Raw genomic sequence first — 19,118 nt, forward strand, 5'->3', positions numbered from 1 at the left:
ACTTGAACTCATAATCTATCAAGTTCATTATCGGTAGTTTTATTCCTCATCCTCGTCAAAGCTTGACGTCGGAGCCAGCAATACCCGCAAAATGGCTCGGAGTTGACAGAAAGAGACGAACGGCTTGAGACAATATTGTTTTAAATATAACTTTACTGGAAATCCTGGAAAGAGTTTATGAGAGAGACAAACTCATTGAGGATTACAAGCTGACACCGGAAATACTAAGAGAACGCTCTATGGTCTTTAATGTGGTGCCCAAAAAACGTAAGCCAATCAAAACAACATCCGAAGAGCCGGAGTATCCACCAAGGCACCATGATGAAGCCAAGCACGTACAGCTATTCGGACATTACAAGCACGCCGGCCCGTTTAGTCTGTTATCTTGAGCTATTTGGCAACGCCGACTGCGTCGGCAGAGCATCACTGTACAAGAGAAGTCTGAAGGCTCTGGTACTCAGGGTAAGGTCGGCGAAAACAATTCAAAATTTAGAGAGCCAGATGTGAAATTCACTCTGTCCCGTCTCTTTCAAAACTACAGCGGGGGAAAAAAAATTCTCGTCCTAGTGAGGAAGGGAACGTGTTGGAACAACAAAGAAAAGATTTAATCTTAGCGAAACTAGAAACTTAAATTGAGCGCTAATCTTTTTTTGGGGGGGGGATCACGTTCCTCCTGGCGTCACCGTCGTATGTTCCCTATCTCGCGATGGCGGAATGGTTTTGGTGGGGGGGGGGGGGGGGGGGGGATCACGTTCCTCCTGGCGTCACCGTCGTATGTTCCCTATCTCGCGATGGCGGGATGGTTTTGGTGGGGGGGGGGGGGGGGGGGGGGGGGGGGGGGGGGGGGGGGGATCACGTTCCTCCGGGCGTCACCGTCGTATGTTCCCTATCTCGCGATGGCGGAATGGTTTTGGTGGGGGGGGGGGGGGGGGGGGGGGATCACGTTCCTCCTGGCGTCACCGTCGTATGTTCCCTATCTCGCGATGGCGGTATGGTTTTGGTGGGGGGAAGGGGGGGGGGGGGGATCACGTTCCTCCTGGCGTCACCGTCGTATGTTCCCTATCTCGCGATGGCGGAATGGTTTTGGTGGGGGGGGGGGGGGGGGGATCACGTTCCTCCTGGCGTCACCGTCGTATGTTCCCTATCTCGCGATGGCGGAATGGTTTTGGTGGGGGGGGGGGGGGGGGGGGGATCACGTTCCTCCTGGCGTCACCGTCGTATGTTCCCTATCTCGCGATGGCGGAATGGTTTTGGTGGGGGGGGGGGGGGGGGGGGATCACGTTCCTCCTGGCGTCACCGTCGTATGTTCCCTATCTCGCGATGGCGGTATGTTTTTTTTTTTTTTTTTTTGGGGGGGGGGGGAGGGGTTGGCAGTTCCCGTACTTTCCAGAGCCTCCCCCCGCTAAATAATGACACAAGAAGTGTTTCCTCTTTCCAACGCTTTTATGTGGAGAGACTCCTCCGACCCCACCCAATCCCCACCTCATTAATAAAGCAATATTAGGCTTTGCCCAGGCTTGTGACTGTTCAAGTAGAGTAACTAGATCAAACGGCTAGTTCTTTATTCAGTAAATGCGATAGCTAGATAATTCAGCTCCAGTATATAAATATACGTCTTACAGTCTTTGTAACGCCAATCTCCATGGACGGTCTATAAGCTCTATGGAAAATTAAACTTGATTATTTGGCCTTTTAGAGAGCTTTTATAAAACCTGATATGAAATATAATTCTTAAAAATAACAAAGCTCTGAATAATAAATAAAACTCTAAAAATATATATTAATAAACAAGCAAGGGGTCTCTAAAAAGAACACTGCCTAAGTCAACTTCCATGACCACATGGTCTAAAACTCTTGACCTGAACATGTGACTAAGACTGTACTGCACGTGTCAAACTCTTGACCTGAACATGTGACTAGGACTGTACTGCAGGAGTCTAAAACTCTTGACCTGAACATGTGACTAAGACTGTACTGCAGGTGTCAAACTCTTGACCTGAACATGTGACTAAGACTGTACTGCAGGAGTCTAAAACTCTTGACCTGAACATGTGACTAAGACTGTACTGCAGGAGTCAAAAACTCTTGACCTGAACATGTGACTAAGACTGTACTGCAGGAGTCTAAAACTCTTGACCTGAACATGTGACTAAGACTTTACTGCAGGAGTCAAAAACTCTTGACCTGAACATGTGACCAAGACTGTACTGCATTAGTCTAAAACTCTTGACCTGAACATGTGACCAAGACTGTACTGCATTAGTCTAAAACTCTTGACCTGAACATGTGACTAAGACTGTACTGCAGGAGTCTAAAACTCTTGACCTGAACATGTGACTAAGACTGTACTGCAGGAGTCAAAAACTCTTGACCTGAACATGTGACTAAGACTGTACTGCAGGAGTCTAAAACTCTTGACCTGAACATGTGACTAAGACTGTACTGCAGGAGTCTAAAACTCTTGACCTGAACATGTGACCAAGACTGTACTTCAGGAGTCTAAAACTCTTGACCTGAACATGTGACTAAGACTGTACTGCAGGAGTCTAAAACTCTTGACCTGAACATGTGACTAAGACTGTACTGCAGGAGTCTAAAACTCTTGACCTGAACATGTGACTAAGACTGTACTTCAGGAGTCTAAAACTCTTGACCTGAACATGTGACTAAGACTGTACTGCAGGAGTCAAAAACTCTTGACCTGAACATGTGACTAAGACTGTACTGCAGGTGTAAAAAACTCTTGACCTGAACATGTGACTAAGACTGTACTGCAGGAGTCAAACTCTTGACCTAAACATGTGACTAAGACTGTACTGCAGGAGTTAAAACTCTTGACCTGAACATGTGACTAAGACTGTACTGCAGGAGTCAAACTCTTGACCTGAACATGTGACTAAGACTGTACTGCAGGTGTCAAACTCTTGACCTGAACATGTGACTAAGACTGTACTGCAGGAGTCTAAAACTCTTGACCTGAACATGTGACTAAGACTGTACTGCAGGTGTCAAACTCTTGACCTGAACATGTGACTAAAACTGTACTGCAGGAGTCTAAAACTCTTGACCTGAACATGTGACTAAGACTGTACTGCAGGAGTCTAAAACTCTTGACCTGAACATGTGACTAAGACTGTACTGCAGGAGTCTAAAACTCTTGACCTGAACATGTGACCAAGACTGTACTGCAGGTGTCAAACTCTTGACCTGAACATGTGACTAAGACTGTACTGCAGGAGTCTAAAACTCTTGACCTGAACATGTGACTAAAACTGTACTGCAGGAGTCTAAAACTCTTGACCTGAACATGTGACTAAGACTGTACTGCAGGAGTCAAAAACTCTTGACCTGAACATGTGACCAAGACTGTACTGCAGGTGTCAAACTCTTGACCTGAACATGTGACTAAGACTGTACTGCAGGTGTCAAACTCTTGACATGAACATGTGACTAAGACTGTACTGCAGGTGTCTAAAACTCTTGACCTGAACATGTTCAGCTCTTGACCTGAACATGTGACTAAGACTGTACTGCAGGAGTTAGTGGTCGAATCATGGTCCTTATTGTCCAGTCAACAAACCTAGTTGGCAGTAAGTTTGCCAAAGGAAACACCTTAGCGTCCATGCCTACAAGATAATTTGTTTTAGGAGTCCTTGACGTCAAAGCTTGGACAATAGTATTGGTAACTGCAGAAGTCTCCGGTGATGCAAAGGTATCAAACCGAAGCATTTCTTCAGCCCCTGAAAACGAATTGGACATACATATCAATTATCATTTGGCTTTTATTAGATAGATATCACCTCTGTACTTTTCCCCAGAAGAAATGAGATCTAATTTTTATTTTCTAGAAGGAAATGAGGGGTTGAGGCAAAAGTAAGATCTTAAAAATAGAACTGGGAGCCTTTTATGGGCTGTAACGGACATCAAAAACTGGTGGGGCGAGCATGACATAAGGGATATTAGAAAACTTGAGGGCAGAGCAACACCCCTACTGGTGATATCCTACTTATTTTAGAGAGAAGAAACTGGGAGGAGGGGGAAAACAGGACCCCATAGCCCCTATAGATGTTTCACATTGTTTTATTCTGGAGTCCTTTATTGTAATTAAAACTTGAGGAAAAAAATGGCTATCAAATATTGCCAATCAAATAGACAGCTCAACTGTTAGGTCAGTTGAGCTATGGTGAGTTAGGTCATCTCACCATAGCTTGATAGAGTGACTGATAGAGTCCTGTGAATACTTCAGGTACAAACCTCCATTGAACACCAAAAAAAGTTGTTTTCTCATTAAATGGCTGTAAGATTAAACACCTTTTTGTATGAAGCCAAATGCAGCAAATCCTAATTATGCTCCTGCATATAACAGACATGTTTTCATGGTCTTGAGTGTGTTCTTAAAGTGGACATTTCACATACTTGAGTTACCTAATGTTAGATTATCCTCTCCATACTCTGCTTGTTGCTGTGGGTTCAAGCCATTCCATAGCTCACGCCACTGCTGTGAAAGAGTACTCCCACTGAGTAGCTTGGTCTTGTGAGCACCAGCCTCGATATGGACCACTTCCACCCCGAATGCATGCATCTCCCGGCGCAGCCCATCGCTGAAGGCGCGCACCCCATACTTGCTGATGCAATACGGAACCATGTATGGCAATGTAATTCTACCTGTTAAATAATAAACATCCATTACTATAACGCCCCTAAAAATACGCCTGTAAAATATAGGCCCAGCTCCAAAACAACAGAAATGCAACCTAAACATCACCAGACCCAGATACTCAAGGATTTATCTAAGGCATAGATGATCTTCAAAAGTGCGTCAAAGCAATGTAATAGAATTGACTCCATTTGCAAATTATCAACCTTGATTTCTGACCTATTTGTAAACAAATGCTTAAACTCAGAAACCCTTCTAACCAAAAAAGACACAAATTTTCCGAACTATGAATAAAGACAAGCAAACACACATCAAGTTACAAATAGAGGCTTTTATTGTAGTCCATCAGGTCCCATTTTACAGCCATCAGCCATAATAATTCATGCTAAGACCTCTATTAGAAGTGAGTCACCATTTTTAGGCTATATTGCATGCCTGCATTGCATCATGGGAGTCTTGGGGGCGCCTTGACAGAGAGAGACTGGCAAACCCCTCCCTAATTATCATAACAGTCATAACAGCCTCTTTGACCCAAAGCCCAACAAAACATTTCCAGGGCCAAGGATCCCAGAATAAGCATGAAAACAATTTTTGAATAAGGTTGGGTAGCAAAGATGTTCCGCATTGGAAAGTATGTGGCCATTCACTAGAAAATTTCGTTTTTCTGACAATTTTGCTCAAAACTACTCAGGAGTGAAAGGGTTTAAATGTTTTAACATTTAAAATATTTACATGTGTATTTAATTAATCAAATTTAGTACCCTGTTAGTTTGAGATATTTTGTAGATAACTGGTTATTACTAGAGGTGGTGAATGTTCAGGGGGTTTGAAAGGTTTAGGGGTACTGCAAAGGGTGTGTAATATTTGAAATAACATACCCAGTGAAGGAAAAAAATTATACTCTGTTTAGGGGACAAAAGATAGCAGGAAAACCCAAATTGAATCAAAACCCTCCAGTCTCATGATAGCTCAGCTTTCAAGTGGGGAAGGAAGGGGAGAAGGAGATTATAATTTTGTACCACACCCAGCCCCCTTCCCTGTTGAATACGGCACTCAACAGTCATTCAAGAGTTCCTTGACCAGACATATTTTGTGAGTATTTAGAAAGCACTTACCACATGAACTTCCCATGTTGACAACACGCCCTTTGGCCTTTTTAAGGAGGGGTAGAAAGGTTTTGGTCACATCAATCAGACCCCAGAGGTTGACATCAGCTGTTTGCTTGATACTATCCAGTGACTGCCAATCGAGCGGTCCCACCTGTAAGATCCCTGCATTGTTGACAAGCCCCCATAAACCTACAAGATGCAAGATGCCCCATTTTGTTATTCTTGAGGACCATTTGCATTGGACAAAAATATATTAATTTTGCCAATATATTTCTCAATACAAGCAGTTTTAAGTGCAAATAATCAAACCAAAATTTGTTTGACTATAATAAACTTCACAGAAGCTAGCCTCCTGCTGTTTTCTTGTTAGCAATCTTTCAACTAGAAGTCCAATTCATGGCATATTTCATAAAAGCACACATATTCAGCAGAATGACCAATTAAAAAAAATGGATTTTTGACAGATCCCGTGATTGACATGGGAAATACGTAAAAACTAGTCATTCCAATTGTGAAAAAAATTCAGATGCATTTTTTTAAAATATTCATTAATAAAACTTCCGTTCTAATGCAAAAAGACCCTAAATACTGGTATTCTATTTATTAATATCTTAGCAGGATAAAGTAAGGTATCAGAATTATAAAAATCTTGCAAAAATCTACATAGGCTAACTATATTGGGAAACCATAGACAATCAATGTAACATTCATTCTTTTAAAACAGGTTAAGCACATTTTCTTTTGATGCGTGTTGGAATAAATTGTGTGTTTAAATAAATTCTGTAATTTTATGGCATTCTAACATGCATATAGAGCAGCTGTTGTTTTTTTGTTTTCCCACCCATACATGATTGTGTCTATTTAATTTGTTTCTCCATTGTATGTCTGTCTTGTGTCTCTAGTCTGTCTTTAGGCCGTCATTCGTGTCCGTCTTTAGTCTGTCATTCGTGTCATCTTTAGTCCATCATTCATGTCCGTCTTAAGCCCCCCATTTTTGTCCGTCTTTAGTCCGTCACTTGTGTCTGTCTTTAGTCCGTCATTCATGTCCGTCTTTAGTCCGTTATTTGTGTCCGTTCTAAGTCCGTCATTCATGTCTGTCTTTAGTCCGTCATTTGTGTCAGTCTTTAGTCGGTCACTCATGTCCGTCTTTATTTCGTCATTCGTGTCCGTCATTTGTGTCCGTCTTTAGTCGGTCATTCGTGTCCGTATTCAGTCTGTCACTCGACGTGTGATTATTCAACAATGTCTCTTCGATTAAAGATTGAATTGTCGTGAAACAATAGGGGTACAAATTTAAGGTCCTCTACCTTGTTGCTCGGACTCTAACAGTTGTAAAATCTGCTGGTAAACGCTCCGAACACTCACTGTATCACTCACATCCATGACATAAGTTCGCATTCTTTCGCTGCAATCAAGTCTTAGGCTATCTTCGCCTTTCCTCGTACGACATGTTGCCAAAACATGGAAACCTAACTTGTCGAGGGCAATGGCGGTTTCACGACCCATTCCAGAGCTACTGCCTGTAATAAGCACGAACTTATCGGCACCAATAAGCTGATGATGGTCTCCATTTGACGGCAAGCGACGGCCATGTATGAAGAACCATACAATAGAAACTGCGGCAACCGCAGTGAAGCCACAACCAACAAGAACTGCGAGCATATTTGGATAAAGATAAAAACACAACCGAATATCCCCCTTCTGTCTTCCTGTGGTGTGGCCTTACCACAGGAAGACTGATGTTCGTTGGAGCTGCAGCGAGAGCAACCTCGTCCCCAGGGTCTTCTGGGTAATTTTCAATATTGAAAAAATTACCGGTAGTTTCTTGGTGTGGAGCACCAGCACCAAAAACACAATAGAAAAAAAGCCAAAAATAAAGACCTTAGAACGAGACAATGAAATAGAGAACAAAAGCCTTGAGCACCAAAAACAAAGCTCTCCGTAACACCAAAGAATACCCAAATTACCCAAAAGAGGTTGCAGCGAGAGAGCAGAGCAAGTCAAAATTACCCAGAAGTCCCTGGGGACGGGGCCTCCTGTTGAAAAGGGTGTTTATACTTCGGACCAAAAATCCCCGCTTTGTGCAACACACACTATGCTGTTGTGATGCTATAAACATAATCAAAACACAGCAGGAAATAGGGAAGTGGAGAGAAACTAGTGGAAATTACATTTTCAATCGGGTAAATGGAAAATACATGTATGAAATGGATTTGAAGTTTGTATGTTTAAAAATTCAATTAAAAATTCAAACTAATAAATTATGTAAACGTAAAACACGTTAAAGTATAACAACAAGCTTTTTTTAGCTCATATAAAGACTAAAGACTTTTTTTTTAATCCCTGATCCGAGCATGGTAGGATCTAGCTTTTTGCCAAGGTGGGGGGGTGAGGTTTGACCCAAACATTTTCGTCATTATTTTACCTTCATAACGATTTTGGAATGAACAGCCGCAATGAAAACAATAAAAGCTCAAGGGGCTCAATAAAAGCTCAACCCCCTAACCCCCCCTCCTCCCCCGTAGAGGGCACAATCCGCACGCCCACTCATGGCTCGAGACGTATAATAAGCACTTGCTATCATTTTGTTTCTATTCATTTTCATTATCCTTTGAACTTTGACTACACAAAAAGATGCGCAATAGACTTAGTTTATCTTGACGATACATTCATTTATTTTCTTTCATAACTCTAAAAAAAAATAATTAGTTCCAATTCCATCAGTTTGATTTGTACTATTTTTTATATGCTTCTGTTTAACCCTTAAATTGATCCAGAAAATGGCAGTCTACTAACCTGTATCCTCCGGCAACAGCTCGCTAATTCTCGTATACACCTGTCGAATCTGAAACGAGTCGGTCACATCTAAACGAAACGGGATAATTCGCTCGCTAGAAATGCCTGTCATCTCTGCCATACCCTCTTCAGTCAAGCATGTAGCAAACACGTAGAACCCAAGCTTTTGTAAACGAACCGCGTTCATCTTACCAAAGCCGGTGTCACAACCAGTTACTAAGATATACCTACTGGGCAAATTATTGATTTGACGGCTAATACATGCGTGAACTACTGTTATTGCGACCAGAATGACTACGGCACCAACGCTTATCCAAACAGAGAATTCAAGGAAGTTCATTTTGTGACGATCAAATGAGACTTACAAATATTTTGCTCTGGCTTAACGATAGTTGATAGAATTTAAAATGCAAAATAAATGTGATGACGCCACAAGAGTATGTTTAACTCTTGCACCTGCTAACGTGCATAAGTGATCACGCAGCAAAATCTAGGCTACGCAACTATTTTTAAGTTAATTATGCATTCAACTCTATTCTTTTTTTAACATTGGCCTGAATCGCCTAAAGTTTTATTTGTAAAAATAAAATGATCAAATGCTGACATCTACCAGTCAGGATAGCAGATTTATGTCCTTCTACCAGCATGCATTTTGGGTTTTTTTTTATAATGCTCAGTTTTCCCTCCTTGAAATAGTTGTTAGCCATCAAAAATGCTGCCTCTTCCTCGTTTTTAGAAAGTACCTTCGGGCATTTCTCATTATTCTTAGCATTTTCCGCCAAGGGATTGTCTTATTGAATTGAAACATTCTAGCCCCCGGCGGAGGAGAGCCAGGCCAATAAAACACGGGCCAAATTTGCCCCTAAAAAGTCGACTGATATGATATTCAGAATATGGTTCGAGATCACGACTATATTTGGGTGCTTTGCAACAAATCTTGCAAATCCATATTGTTCGCACAATAGCAGCGGCTAAGAATTTTGACTGGTTCATTTTTACTTGTTGTTGCTGTAAAAACCTGAATTAAAGTAGTATTAAATAATAAATCTTTATACTCCTTTTTGCTTTTATGAGCAAAAAACGTTTTAATTGTTATTTTTGACTAGTAAAACTAGAGACAAGCTGTTGAAAAACTAGGTGGTTTATGTAGGCTTTGTGGAAAAGGGAAAAAATCCACAAAACAGTTTGACGTGGCATGTTGTACTCTTCTGTTTCGCTGATGACCCAAGAGTTTCCTTCGTCGAAGCAAATACAGCCATCTGATGCATTCTCCAAGGTGCTCAGTTTGAACAAGAATAGTTAATAAGACTTTCCAGCTTTCGCGCGCGGCCAGAACAAAACAAGATGGCGGCCACGACTCGGCGCATAGCGAAAACACCGATAAAACATAGAAGAAGAAAACACCGATAAAACATAGAAGAAGAAAACACCGGGTAAACATAGAAGAAGAAAACACCGATAAAACATAGAAGAAGAAAACACCGATAAAACATAGAAGAAGAAAACACCGGGTAAACATAGAAGAAGAAAACACCGATAAAACATAGAAGAAGAAAACACCGGGTAAACGCCTGCAAGCAGGCTAGATATCAAACTTTTGGTGTTATCACAGGAAGCCCAGGCAATGGTTTCGAAGCTTGGTTTCGAAGTCGCGATTTTTTGTGAAACATTGCCAATAAAATTGCCTTACAACTTAGAACATGCCTTGTTGTTGTTATATTTATGTGTAATATACGATTTTTGGGGGTTTTCGTAACGGAATATATGACTTCTCTCCCCCTACTAAGGAAAGAAACAAGGTTGGAGGCGCCATTTTCGGTAGCACTCAAATACCGTCGAAATTCGCGAGGAAAATACAACAAACGAAATATTTTTATCTCTTAGACCTATGCCAGGGTACACTTACATTCGATATGTGGAAAAACATCCGAGCTAAATCATTTTCCCTGGCCGCTAGCCATTTTTTAAAACGAGTAAGCAGCGATTTGAATCCCTTGACCGGCGCCGTTGGACAATTAGGTACGCTCGGCTGAACATCTCCTACCCATAATTTTCTTGACGACCTCTCCCCCACGCAACTCGATGCCCTACTATCTATCTCCCCCCCACCCAGCCCTAGTCACCAACCTCATAATACACTACAGTCCCCCCCCCCCCCCCCAGCTCTCCGATCCCCTCCACCACACCGCCACACTTCTCACCTACTCCCACACCTAGCCACACTAACACACCTCACCCCCAAACCCTCTACTACCCACACCCCCACCGCACCACACTGCATCCCCCTCCCACTAAACCTCACCGCCCAGCCCTCCTCCCCACACCTACCACTAAACGCGCCCTACTACCCACATCCTCCCATACCCACCTCATACCACTAGCACACTCCACCCTTTACCCCAAACCCCACCTACACACCTCAACTACACCCCAACATGCCACTACCACCACACCTAGGCATACGGACCCCCACACCATCCCACTCCCCCAACACCACACGCCCAAAATACACACAACCACCCCACCTACAACCACCTTCCCTCATACACATAGTACATACACATACATACCCACATCCCTCTCACAAATTAAATTGTATTCTATCCTTACCACACAACATACCTACCCACTACTACCACCCAGCTCTACACAAGTCACAACCCCCTTTCTCTCCCCCCTCATACCTAGCTAACCACCCAAGTACCCCCCTACTCACATCACCCGCACCCAACCACCCACCTACCCCACAACAAGCACCCTCTCATCCCTCACCCCACAAACAGCCCCATACCCACTTTACTCATACCACACCATCATACAACCCACCACGATTATTCCAAGCCCCAACACAACACCAACACCCACCTAAGCCCCACACACCTACACATACACTTCCTCCCACCCCCCTCACACTTTCCTACACTCTCACCTAAAATATACACACCTAACACACCCTACACAAGCCAGACCCCTGCCAACGCCAAAACCACACACCCCTTTCCCCCCATTGCCACAACACTACTCACCCTACAACACACCAAACCAACCACACCCTACAGCAGCCACTAGTCCTACAACCAGCGCTCCCTCCAACACCACACCCTACATACAGCCCAACACCCTCCAACCACACACACATCTACCCCTCCACACATAGCCTACTACATACACACCATAGCATCCTACGACTCCATCAACCAACCCACAACACACCAACCAGCCACACCCTACACCAGACACTACCCCACAACCATTTCCCCCCCCTACAAACACCTACATACAGCCCCCTCCCCCACCATACAAACATTCACCCCACAGCACAAAACCCAACTACAAACGACCACACCCTATGACCCACCCTACCTGCCCACAAACCAACACCTAACGATCACCTAACATCATAACGATATATTATCACCCACATTTACACCATAACCTCACAAATTTTAAATCGACCCCCGCACCACTACCATTTTAACACATAGAGACCCATCACACTAAATTATAAGCCTTATCTACTCCACATCTCCCTCACCACCACTCTTACCTATGCACCGTACCAATTTTTTTCCACACCAACACAGCCATTAGCCATCTCCATACTACACCATATTATTTTTTTTTTTCTTTTTCACCTACCCACCACACACTACCACAACCTATTCTATAGTCCCACTTTATCTTTTCACCACCCTCCACCACCTACTAGTCTAACCTACCCACCTTTTCACCGTAATTACATTACTACCATCTCCACCCTACATTACTAGCCATCCTTCACCATCACTCTCCAACATTACCATACCATATGATCACACCCACCTCACTAGCACACCACTTTAGGCCCCTACGTCTTGGTACGAATACCCGATTCAAACCAAAAAGTTCAGTAGGGTAAATAATTTGCAAAGGGTCAAGAGAAAATATCAAAAGCAGTGAAGACAAAGAAAAAATGTATTTATTTATTTATTATATTTTTGGTGCTATTTATTTATTACTGTTGTAAATATCACTATTTATAACTTGTATAACTATTTGTACCCATATTATTATATAAAGGCATTAAAAACATTAAAACAATCTGTATCATTCCCTGGATCTAAATTCCCCCTCTTTATTTTCGACTGGAAATTCAGTGAAATCGGTTGAAACAGATGTCAACAATTAGTTTATATAGAGAGATTTTAACTTACCGAGCCATAGTTGTGAAGCATATTCCGTCTACGCCGTACGAAGCTGATCTCCAAAAAGCTCAGCGGGGGATACTTGCGCTCTAGCGGTCGATACATACTAGGCCTCTCTTCCTCTGACCCATATTCAGAGATGTGAGTACAACGGGGGCACGAACTATGATCATAATTAATCCTTAGCTCGTATCCTCATGATATCCACATCTTCGAAGATGAGTCAACTTCACATATTGTACTCGAATCTGGCAGTTGCCGAGCCATAAACTCCGTACCAATAACCGTGCCAAACTCGACAGCAGTGCACGGGAACCGAATATTACGGGTCCCTGAAAAATCCAGCTTTCGTGAGGTAGCAAAAAAAACCTTCCTTTGAAAGGGGGACTTTCACTTGTACTCTCCTAATGAGTCCCGTGTCATTCTCGGGTGTACGAAATTGGAGCTCATCGAACAGTGCATGTCGAATCAGCCACAATTCCTTATCCTAGGAGCAAAGAATGGGAAGCTTTTCTCTAGCTACCTCACTACTGTCGGGGTTCCCAGCATTCACGGCTAAATAGCATGACAACTGCGGATTCGATGAAAGAGAAACCGTAGAATTATATCTATCGCTGTAGCCTTTCCATTTCACAAAGGCATAGTCTCCCTCAACGTTTAAAACTCTCTCTATCTCCCAGACTTTTTCTTTTTCCTCCTTCTCTTCTTTCATGTACGTATCAACTGAGGAATGGTCTAAATATTTGACCAAGCGATCCGGTTTCTTGGTAATTCTTCCACTACGAGTCTTTAGGGAATCAGTGTTTGCCGCCATGTTTGTTGTAGAAGCGCGAAAGGGGAAACTCCAGTACTTCTAAATTTGGGCATATATGACCATATAAGGCACAGCGAACGAAGGACACTATCCGTGGGTCTCCTTTTGACGGCCCGCCGGGTGCGCGCCATTCACTTTTCTCGATTCTTCGTATTCCTGCCGTTTCTGCTGCCTGTGCCTCCGCGTATAATTTTCGCTCAATATAGGCCATCGCATAAACTCATCGCTTATCAGCCACTATCTTAGAGCGTGCATCGTTACACAATCTCTCTTTACACGACACAATATAACACCCCGTACTCAAGGAGCCAACTGTCCTATACTTATATAACTTCTATCTATCTCCTATTTGCCATCCATTTCTTTCTTTTATACCGTATCTGCACGCCTTCATATTTTATCCCTATCACCGGCCTTGTAATTCCATTTAATTGTCTACAAGCTCACATTACACTCCACAAGATTGAACAATATGTTATCACAAGAAGTTATCAACATGTAATTATCACCTTCCTCCGAAGGTCAAACACACAGTTCTCCCCTAACATCTCACTGCTAGCCTATTTCTACCTCCCATACATAGCCACTACTCCGACCCTTACAGCCCCCAATGCAATACACCATATAAAATAGCCACACGTACACACTTTAACCCACGCACCAACGTCCATTACCACACATTTTATCACCCCACACAGCCACAGTTAAGCCCCGACGCCTACGATGCGGGAAGAATACCAGATTAAAACAAACCAGGAACAGAAGATACATAGCCTGACATGGCATAGCCTGACATATCGGGCTACTTTGTTTACACTAAGGGGCCTTTTCAGCCAGGAAAGAAACCATTTTACGCTTTTTATTGATAGTATTTTTTACTGAGTTGGATCCACGCTTGCACCAACCCAGAAATTGAAAAGAGAGAAAAGATAACCCCTGCGAAGTATCAAGTATTATTGTGGTCATCAAAACACGCATCTATTGCTACGTTTTATCACGGTTTGGAAGGCAATCTCGTTCCCAGAACCATTTTGGTTTTGTGCGGTAAATTTCACGTGAAAAGCGATAGATCACACGGCCCGCGATTTTCAGCAAAAAATTTGCGTGATATCCACTGGTGACCGACTAGGTGATGAAATATATTTTAACCCTATAGTTAAAGCCGCATTGTCAGCAGTTTACTTCCGGTCGATTACGTAACAATCTGCTGGTCCGACGGAAACCTCAAACGCCGCCATTGTAAAGGGTAGACAAAAGAATCTATTAGAATCGACGCTATTTAAGAGCCCATCCGATCTAAATTATCAGTCACAACCTCGAAGAAACTTCCAATTGACACATTGCTATTACCATTTTGAAATTATTTGCGCATTTTCCGTAAAAAATCATGTCTTCAAGGAGCCCGGGTGCTCGCAGAAGACTCGGCGGTCGACCAATGCTTTCGCCAGAGCATCCAATGAAAAGAAAAAAACATGGGAGCAGCAACACATATGCGTTCGATTGCTGAAAGATGTTTATAGCACATGGCAGGAGTTAAGAAAAGCGTCTATTTACGCGAGCGACTCGGCGTTTGCCAGCCATTTGTTGTCCATAGAGCTTCGGCGCCGGGAGAGGTGAGACAATCAGAGACAAAACTATATATCGCATTCTTTTCGAGAGGTTTTAGGTCGTTACTTTGCTTTGCTAAAGATGTTTTTTTCCTACTTCTTGTGTCTATTCTAGGTTTACAAAAACAACAACTGGCGGACCAAAACAAAAGGCAGCAGCCATACGAGGTGAGACTTTTACCGCGTTCTTGTCCTCCTAATGAGGCTCTCTGAATCGGTGCCAGATGTTCATCTTAGTTTCTTACTTTTATTTGAAATATTTACTAATCATTTGTCTCTATGCCGTTCTATCAGAACCGCAAACTTCAACCCCAGTAGGAAAGCACCACAACAAAATGGCAGACCCAGAGATATCTCTTAGTGAAGCTGGCAGTGACCAGGGGGACAAGTAAGTTAATACACACTCTGTTAATGAAACTTACTCAAACTTGGATAAATCCCTATTCACTCACCATTTTAGAAATCATTTCCAATAGAAAAAATCACAAATGTCAATATATATCTTGAATTTCCTACTATCTGGAACTGCAGTGGTTTTTGCTTCATCATTTGTCATGACACATGACTTTCAATGAGACTAAATGGAATTCAGCATCATTTCCCAGGGATTAGTGGCCATGAAGTCTGCAGAAACAACATACTGTGAAGCAGTTATCTAAATACTATGTGGATCAATCAGAAAATAATAATAATAATGATAATAATTATATACCAAAATCATTAGAGTAAGTAAACTTTGTATTCTGAATAGATATTACATCTAGAAGATTCAAATTCATACCTATGATTTTAAAAGGGAAAGGGAAGTTAGTCACAGTTACGTTAAAAAATTGTTTTATCTGTTATAGGTATGAAGCATATAAGGCCCGAAAGCAGCTTTCTGCAATTGATTGGAACTTCCACCAAGGTAGAGAGAAAGCAGTCAATGATAAGGGAGAGCAGATGGTATCAAGAAAATACAATAGACGCACTAAAGAGTGGAATTTGAGAATAATCAAAGTAGGCAAGACTTATGACTACATCCCAATGCTGATGGCCATGATTCTCAGAAAAAGATTCACTGACATTGATGGAATTACCCGGCATGTTAGTTTAGCTGAGGATGACCCTGCCCGAATCCAACCAACCCTTGCAATGGCCAAGCCTGTTAGCTCTCTTGAACTGTTTCAAGCACGCCAGTCGAGGTTCAGACCTCCTAGCACCGAAAATGAGTGATGGAAACCAGCTCATTCACCACTTAAGGTTATTTGATTTGATATTATATATATATATACATATATTCCATTTTTACAAGAGAGGTAATTTGTAATATATAAATAAACACTTTTGAACTGAAACCTTCAAAGTTTGTTTTGTTCTTACCAGAGCTGTTAAAAACAATTGCCAAGAAATTCAGAGAAATTTTCAATAAAATGTTTTATTTATTACCACTCAGTATTTACCCATTGTGGCAAATTATTTGAATTAGCTCTATTCCACTGTGTTGCATGGTGAAAACTCCAAGTCAGCTTAACCCAACAATTACTTTAGATAACCCTGATGTTGAAGCATCAAAAATATATCTTGTTTAAATAACAGCTTTCAAATAGTCCAATTTATGTACTTCTATTATATGGGCGAATTTCAATCAGCATAATTGCATACACCTAATAAAAAAAAATTGTCAGTGCAAATGGCAATTGGAGAATGGAGGTTTAAATCAAATGTACCATGGTCTAGTTTTTACCAAATACAGTATATGGATAATTCGTATTAAGCTAATGTTTGGCTCTGGTATTGCCAGATTTTTTATGGCCTTTAATTTTATAAATAATCAGTACCGAAAAGCACCGTTCAGTCATAGAACTGTCATTTGCACTGACATCTGTTTATCTGGTTTATCTAGTTCTCTCTGAACTCCATGTAAATTCCAGTTCTAGTAGGATAATGATGTCTTATTTGCCATACAATGCACGGGGGGGGCACTCTTCTTTTTCTCTTGCCAAGGTACCCATGCTTGTCAAGGATGTAGTTTCTGTAGCCTGCCTTTCGAAACGCCCTTGCACTGCTGTCGTGCCAATCATTCCTAATATCTGCTGATGACCTGATACCAAGCGATAATACCTCTACATCCAGGCAGAGCTTGCCAAACTTTGCTTTCGTGGACTCACAATTTCTTTTACCACAGCAAACATTTTCAATTTGCTGTGGCATTTCACGGCAATTACCACATTTGCATCAGTCTGGTAGTGGTTCCCCTGGTGGTCTTGGTGCTGGTGTAATGCCAACAGCAGTGGGGCCCTGTGGGTGAGTGCTTGGCCCTGCGACATCCATTGGTTCCATTGCAAGGCCAAGATTTTCCTCTTCTCTGTCATTGTCATCATCCTCCATGACCAGAAGGGAGTCAATGAAGTCCATGCTTCCAACTCCTCTTTGCAGGCTTTTTACACATCGGCTTTTGATTGTTTCAAAATCCAGTGTGTCTATAAATTCCTAAGTTAAAGAAAGTAAAATCAGCATCATCATCCCAGGTGGGAGGGATACACCCAATATTTTTTGGGTTATCAATTTCCTTTACCTTTTTATTGATTTATTTGATATGCTAGTTAATAACTTGTCAACAGAAATGGTAAAACATGGATAAATGGAGTGTAGTTCAGGAGGAGACTAAAGCTTATGGATGATGTGAGATGGTTTGTTAGGGTTATTACACTAAAACAGCATTAAACAGCAGTGCCGTAACAGGCCTTAAAATATTGGTAGGGGAAGGGCACAATACAGAAACATTAAGATAATATTTTGGGGCAAAGCCTTGCCCCTACTGGTCATTTCCATATAATTTTTGAAAATATTGGGGGGCATGTGCCCCAGTGCCCCACCCCCTGCTACGGCCCTGAACAGCACCTTTACTTGCCGATTTGCCTCCTTCATTTCTTCTTCCTCTGATTTTCGTGTCGTCCTAGGACCAGGACCATAAGTGGAATGAACTTCTCTTGTTGTCGATTCCTGTAAAAAAAATAATGGAAGCATGCACTTACTAAAGGATTGCAGATAGTAAGCTTACATGAAACACAGGGGTGACGTATGGTTTTAGAATTTTCAATATCTTCCGACAAAATTAAAAGAATAAATAAGTCAATGGGATGAATATGGTATGTATTGGAGTATTGTGCTTTCTATTTTGATCACCGACGTTGGAATCCAGCCAAGATAAAAGTGTAATTTTGTAAGAAGCGTGGCCTTGCAAAGTATTGAAAGGTCACAAGCGAAGCTGTCTACTCTCAGTAACTTTTCGAACAACAATTCCAGGAGAGGAAAATAGCATAACTTTCGTCGTGTGTTTTAGTAAATAATAATTGCTTACCTTATTTTGGCACGGCTTTGATCGTGTACCGCACTTACAAGAGGAGTTGCAGTGTTTATTTGCGCCTTTACATGGGCAACCTCGAGCTCTCGCTCCGTCCTCAACACGCTTGCGAGAGCAAGTGCTCTTGCAATTACAAGATGTACGTGCCTGCAATAGAGATTTATTTTCATTAGAAAAACTAGTGATTCTACTTCTTTAACACGAAAATAAAGAATGCACTTTTACTGCTCTGCTCTCTGAACGTGAGAAATTCTCATTTCTTACCTGTACGCTTTGTCTATCAGGAGTCCTTCTTTCGATCTCCTCATCTATGCTTTCCTCCATTTTCTAAGCCAACCTCTTTTTAGTTCAATAATTCCGTCTTATTTTAAAAACCTACGAAATAACGCGGGAAAACAGCCGGCGACGTAACCTCTCAAGACCTCACGCATTGAGTGTTTTGATGGGTTTATTCATTGTTCTGGTCCAACGCACACACTTCGATTGTTATGCTAATTACTCAACGGTCGCCTCGACTGCGCATGCGGAACTGCTGACAATGCGGCTTTAAATTATCTCCGATTGATTTTGGACCTTCACTGTAACTCGCAAGACGGGAAGCCTGT

The 19,118-nt window shown here is 42.0% G+C and overlaps 2 protein-coding genes across 6 annotated transcripts; both read right to left on the reverse strand.

Moving 5' to 3' along the window:
* Positions 1-1,545: 1,545 nt before the first annotated feature.
* LOC5505396 (short-chain dehydrogenase/reductase family 9C member 7) lies at positions 1,546-9,992 on the reverse strand. Of its 4 annotated transcripts, XR_007312044.1 has the most exons (5): positions 7,074-7,502; positions 5,773-5,955; positions 4,417-4,665; positions 2,279-3,740; positions 1,546-1,996 (listed from the first exon to the last, which is right to left on the reverse strand). XR_007312044.1 is itself a non-coding variant. In XM_048729349.1 (4 exons), exons 1-4 carry the CDS (start codon positions 8,900-8,902, stop codon positions 3,520-3,522), a joined length of 993 nt encoding a protein of 330 aa, XP_048585306.1. In that variant the 5' UTR covers positions 8,903-9,992; the 3' UTR covers positions 1,546-3,519. The 4 variants fall into 4 exon arrangements, 3 of the variants coding, with proteins under 3 accessions (XP_048585306.1, XP_048585305.1, XP_048585304.1); XM_048729349.1 differs by lacking the exon at positions 7,074-7,502 and adding an exon at positions 8,563-9,992 and having other exon boundaries at positions 1,546-3,740; XM_048729348.1 differs by having other exon boundaries at positions 1,546-3,740; positions 4,426-4,665.
* A 7,306-nt stretch (positions 9,993-17,298) lies between these two features.
* LOC5505397 lies at positions 17,299-19,098 on the reverse strand. Of its 2 annotated transcripts, none has more exons than XR_007312092.1 (4): positions 18,778-19,096; positions 18,511-18,660; positions 17,725-18,152; positions 17,299-17,639 (listed from the first exon to the last, which is right to left on the reverse strand). XR_007312092.1 is itself a non-coding variant. In XM_001626170.3 (4 exons), the coding sequence occupies exons 1-4, from the start codon at positions 18,835-18,837 to the stop codon at positions 17,385-17,387; spliced, it is 567 nt and encodes a 188-aa protein (XP_001626220.1). In that variant the 5' UTR covers positions 18,838-19,098; the 3' UTR covers positions 17,299-17,384. The 2 variants fall into 2 exon arrangements, 1 of the variants encoding a protein (XP_001626220.1); XM_001626170.3 differs by having other exon boundaries at positions 18,051-18,152; positions 18,778-19,098.
* Positions 19,099-19,118: the final 20 nt, after the last annotated feature.

This window comes from Nematostella vectensis, chromosome 6, assembly GCF_932526225.1.
Source record: "Nematostella vectensis chromosome 6, jaNemVect1.1, whole genome shotgun sequence".
Lineage (NCBI taxonomy): Eukaryota > Metazoa > Cnidaria > Anthozoa > Actiniaria > Edwardsiidae > Nematostella > Nematostella vectensis.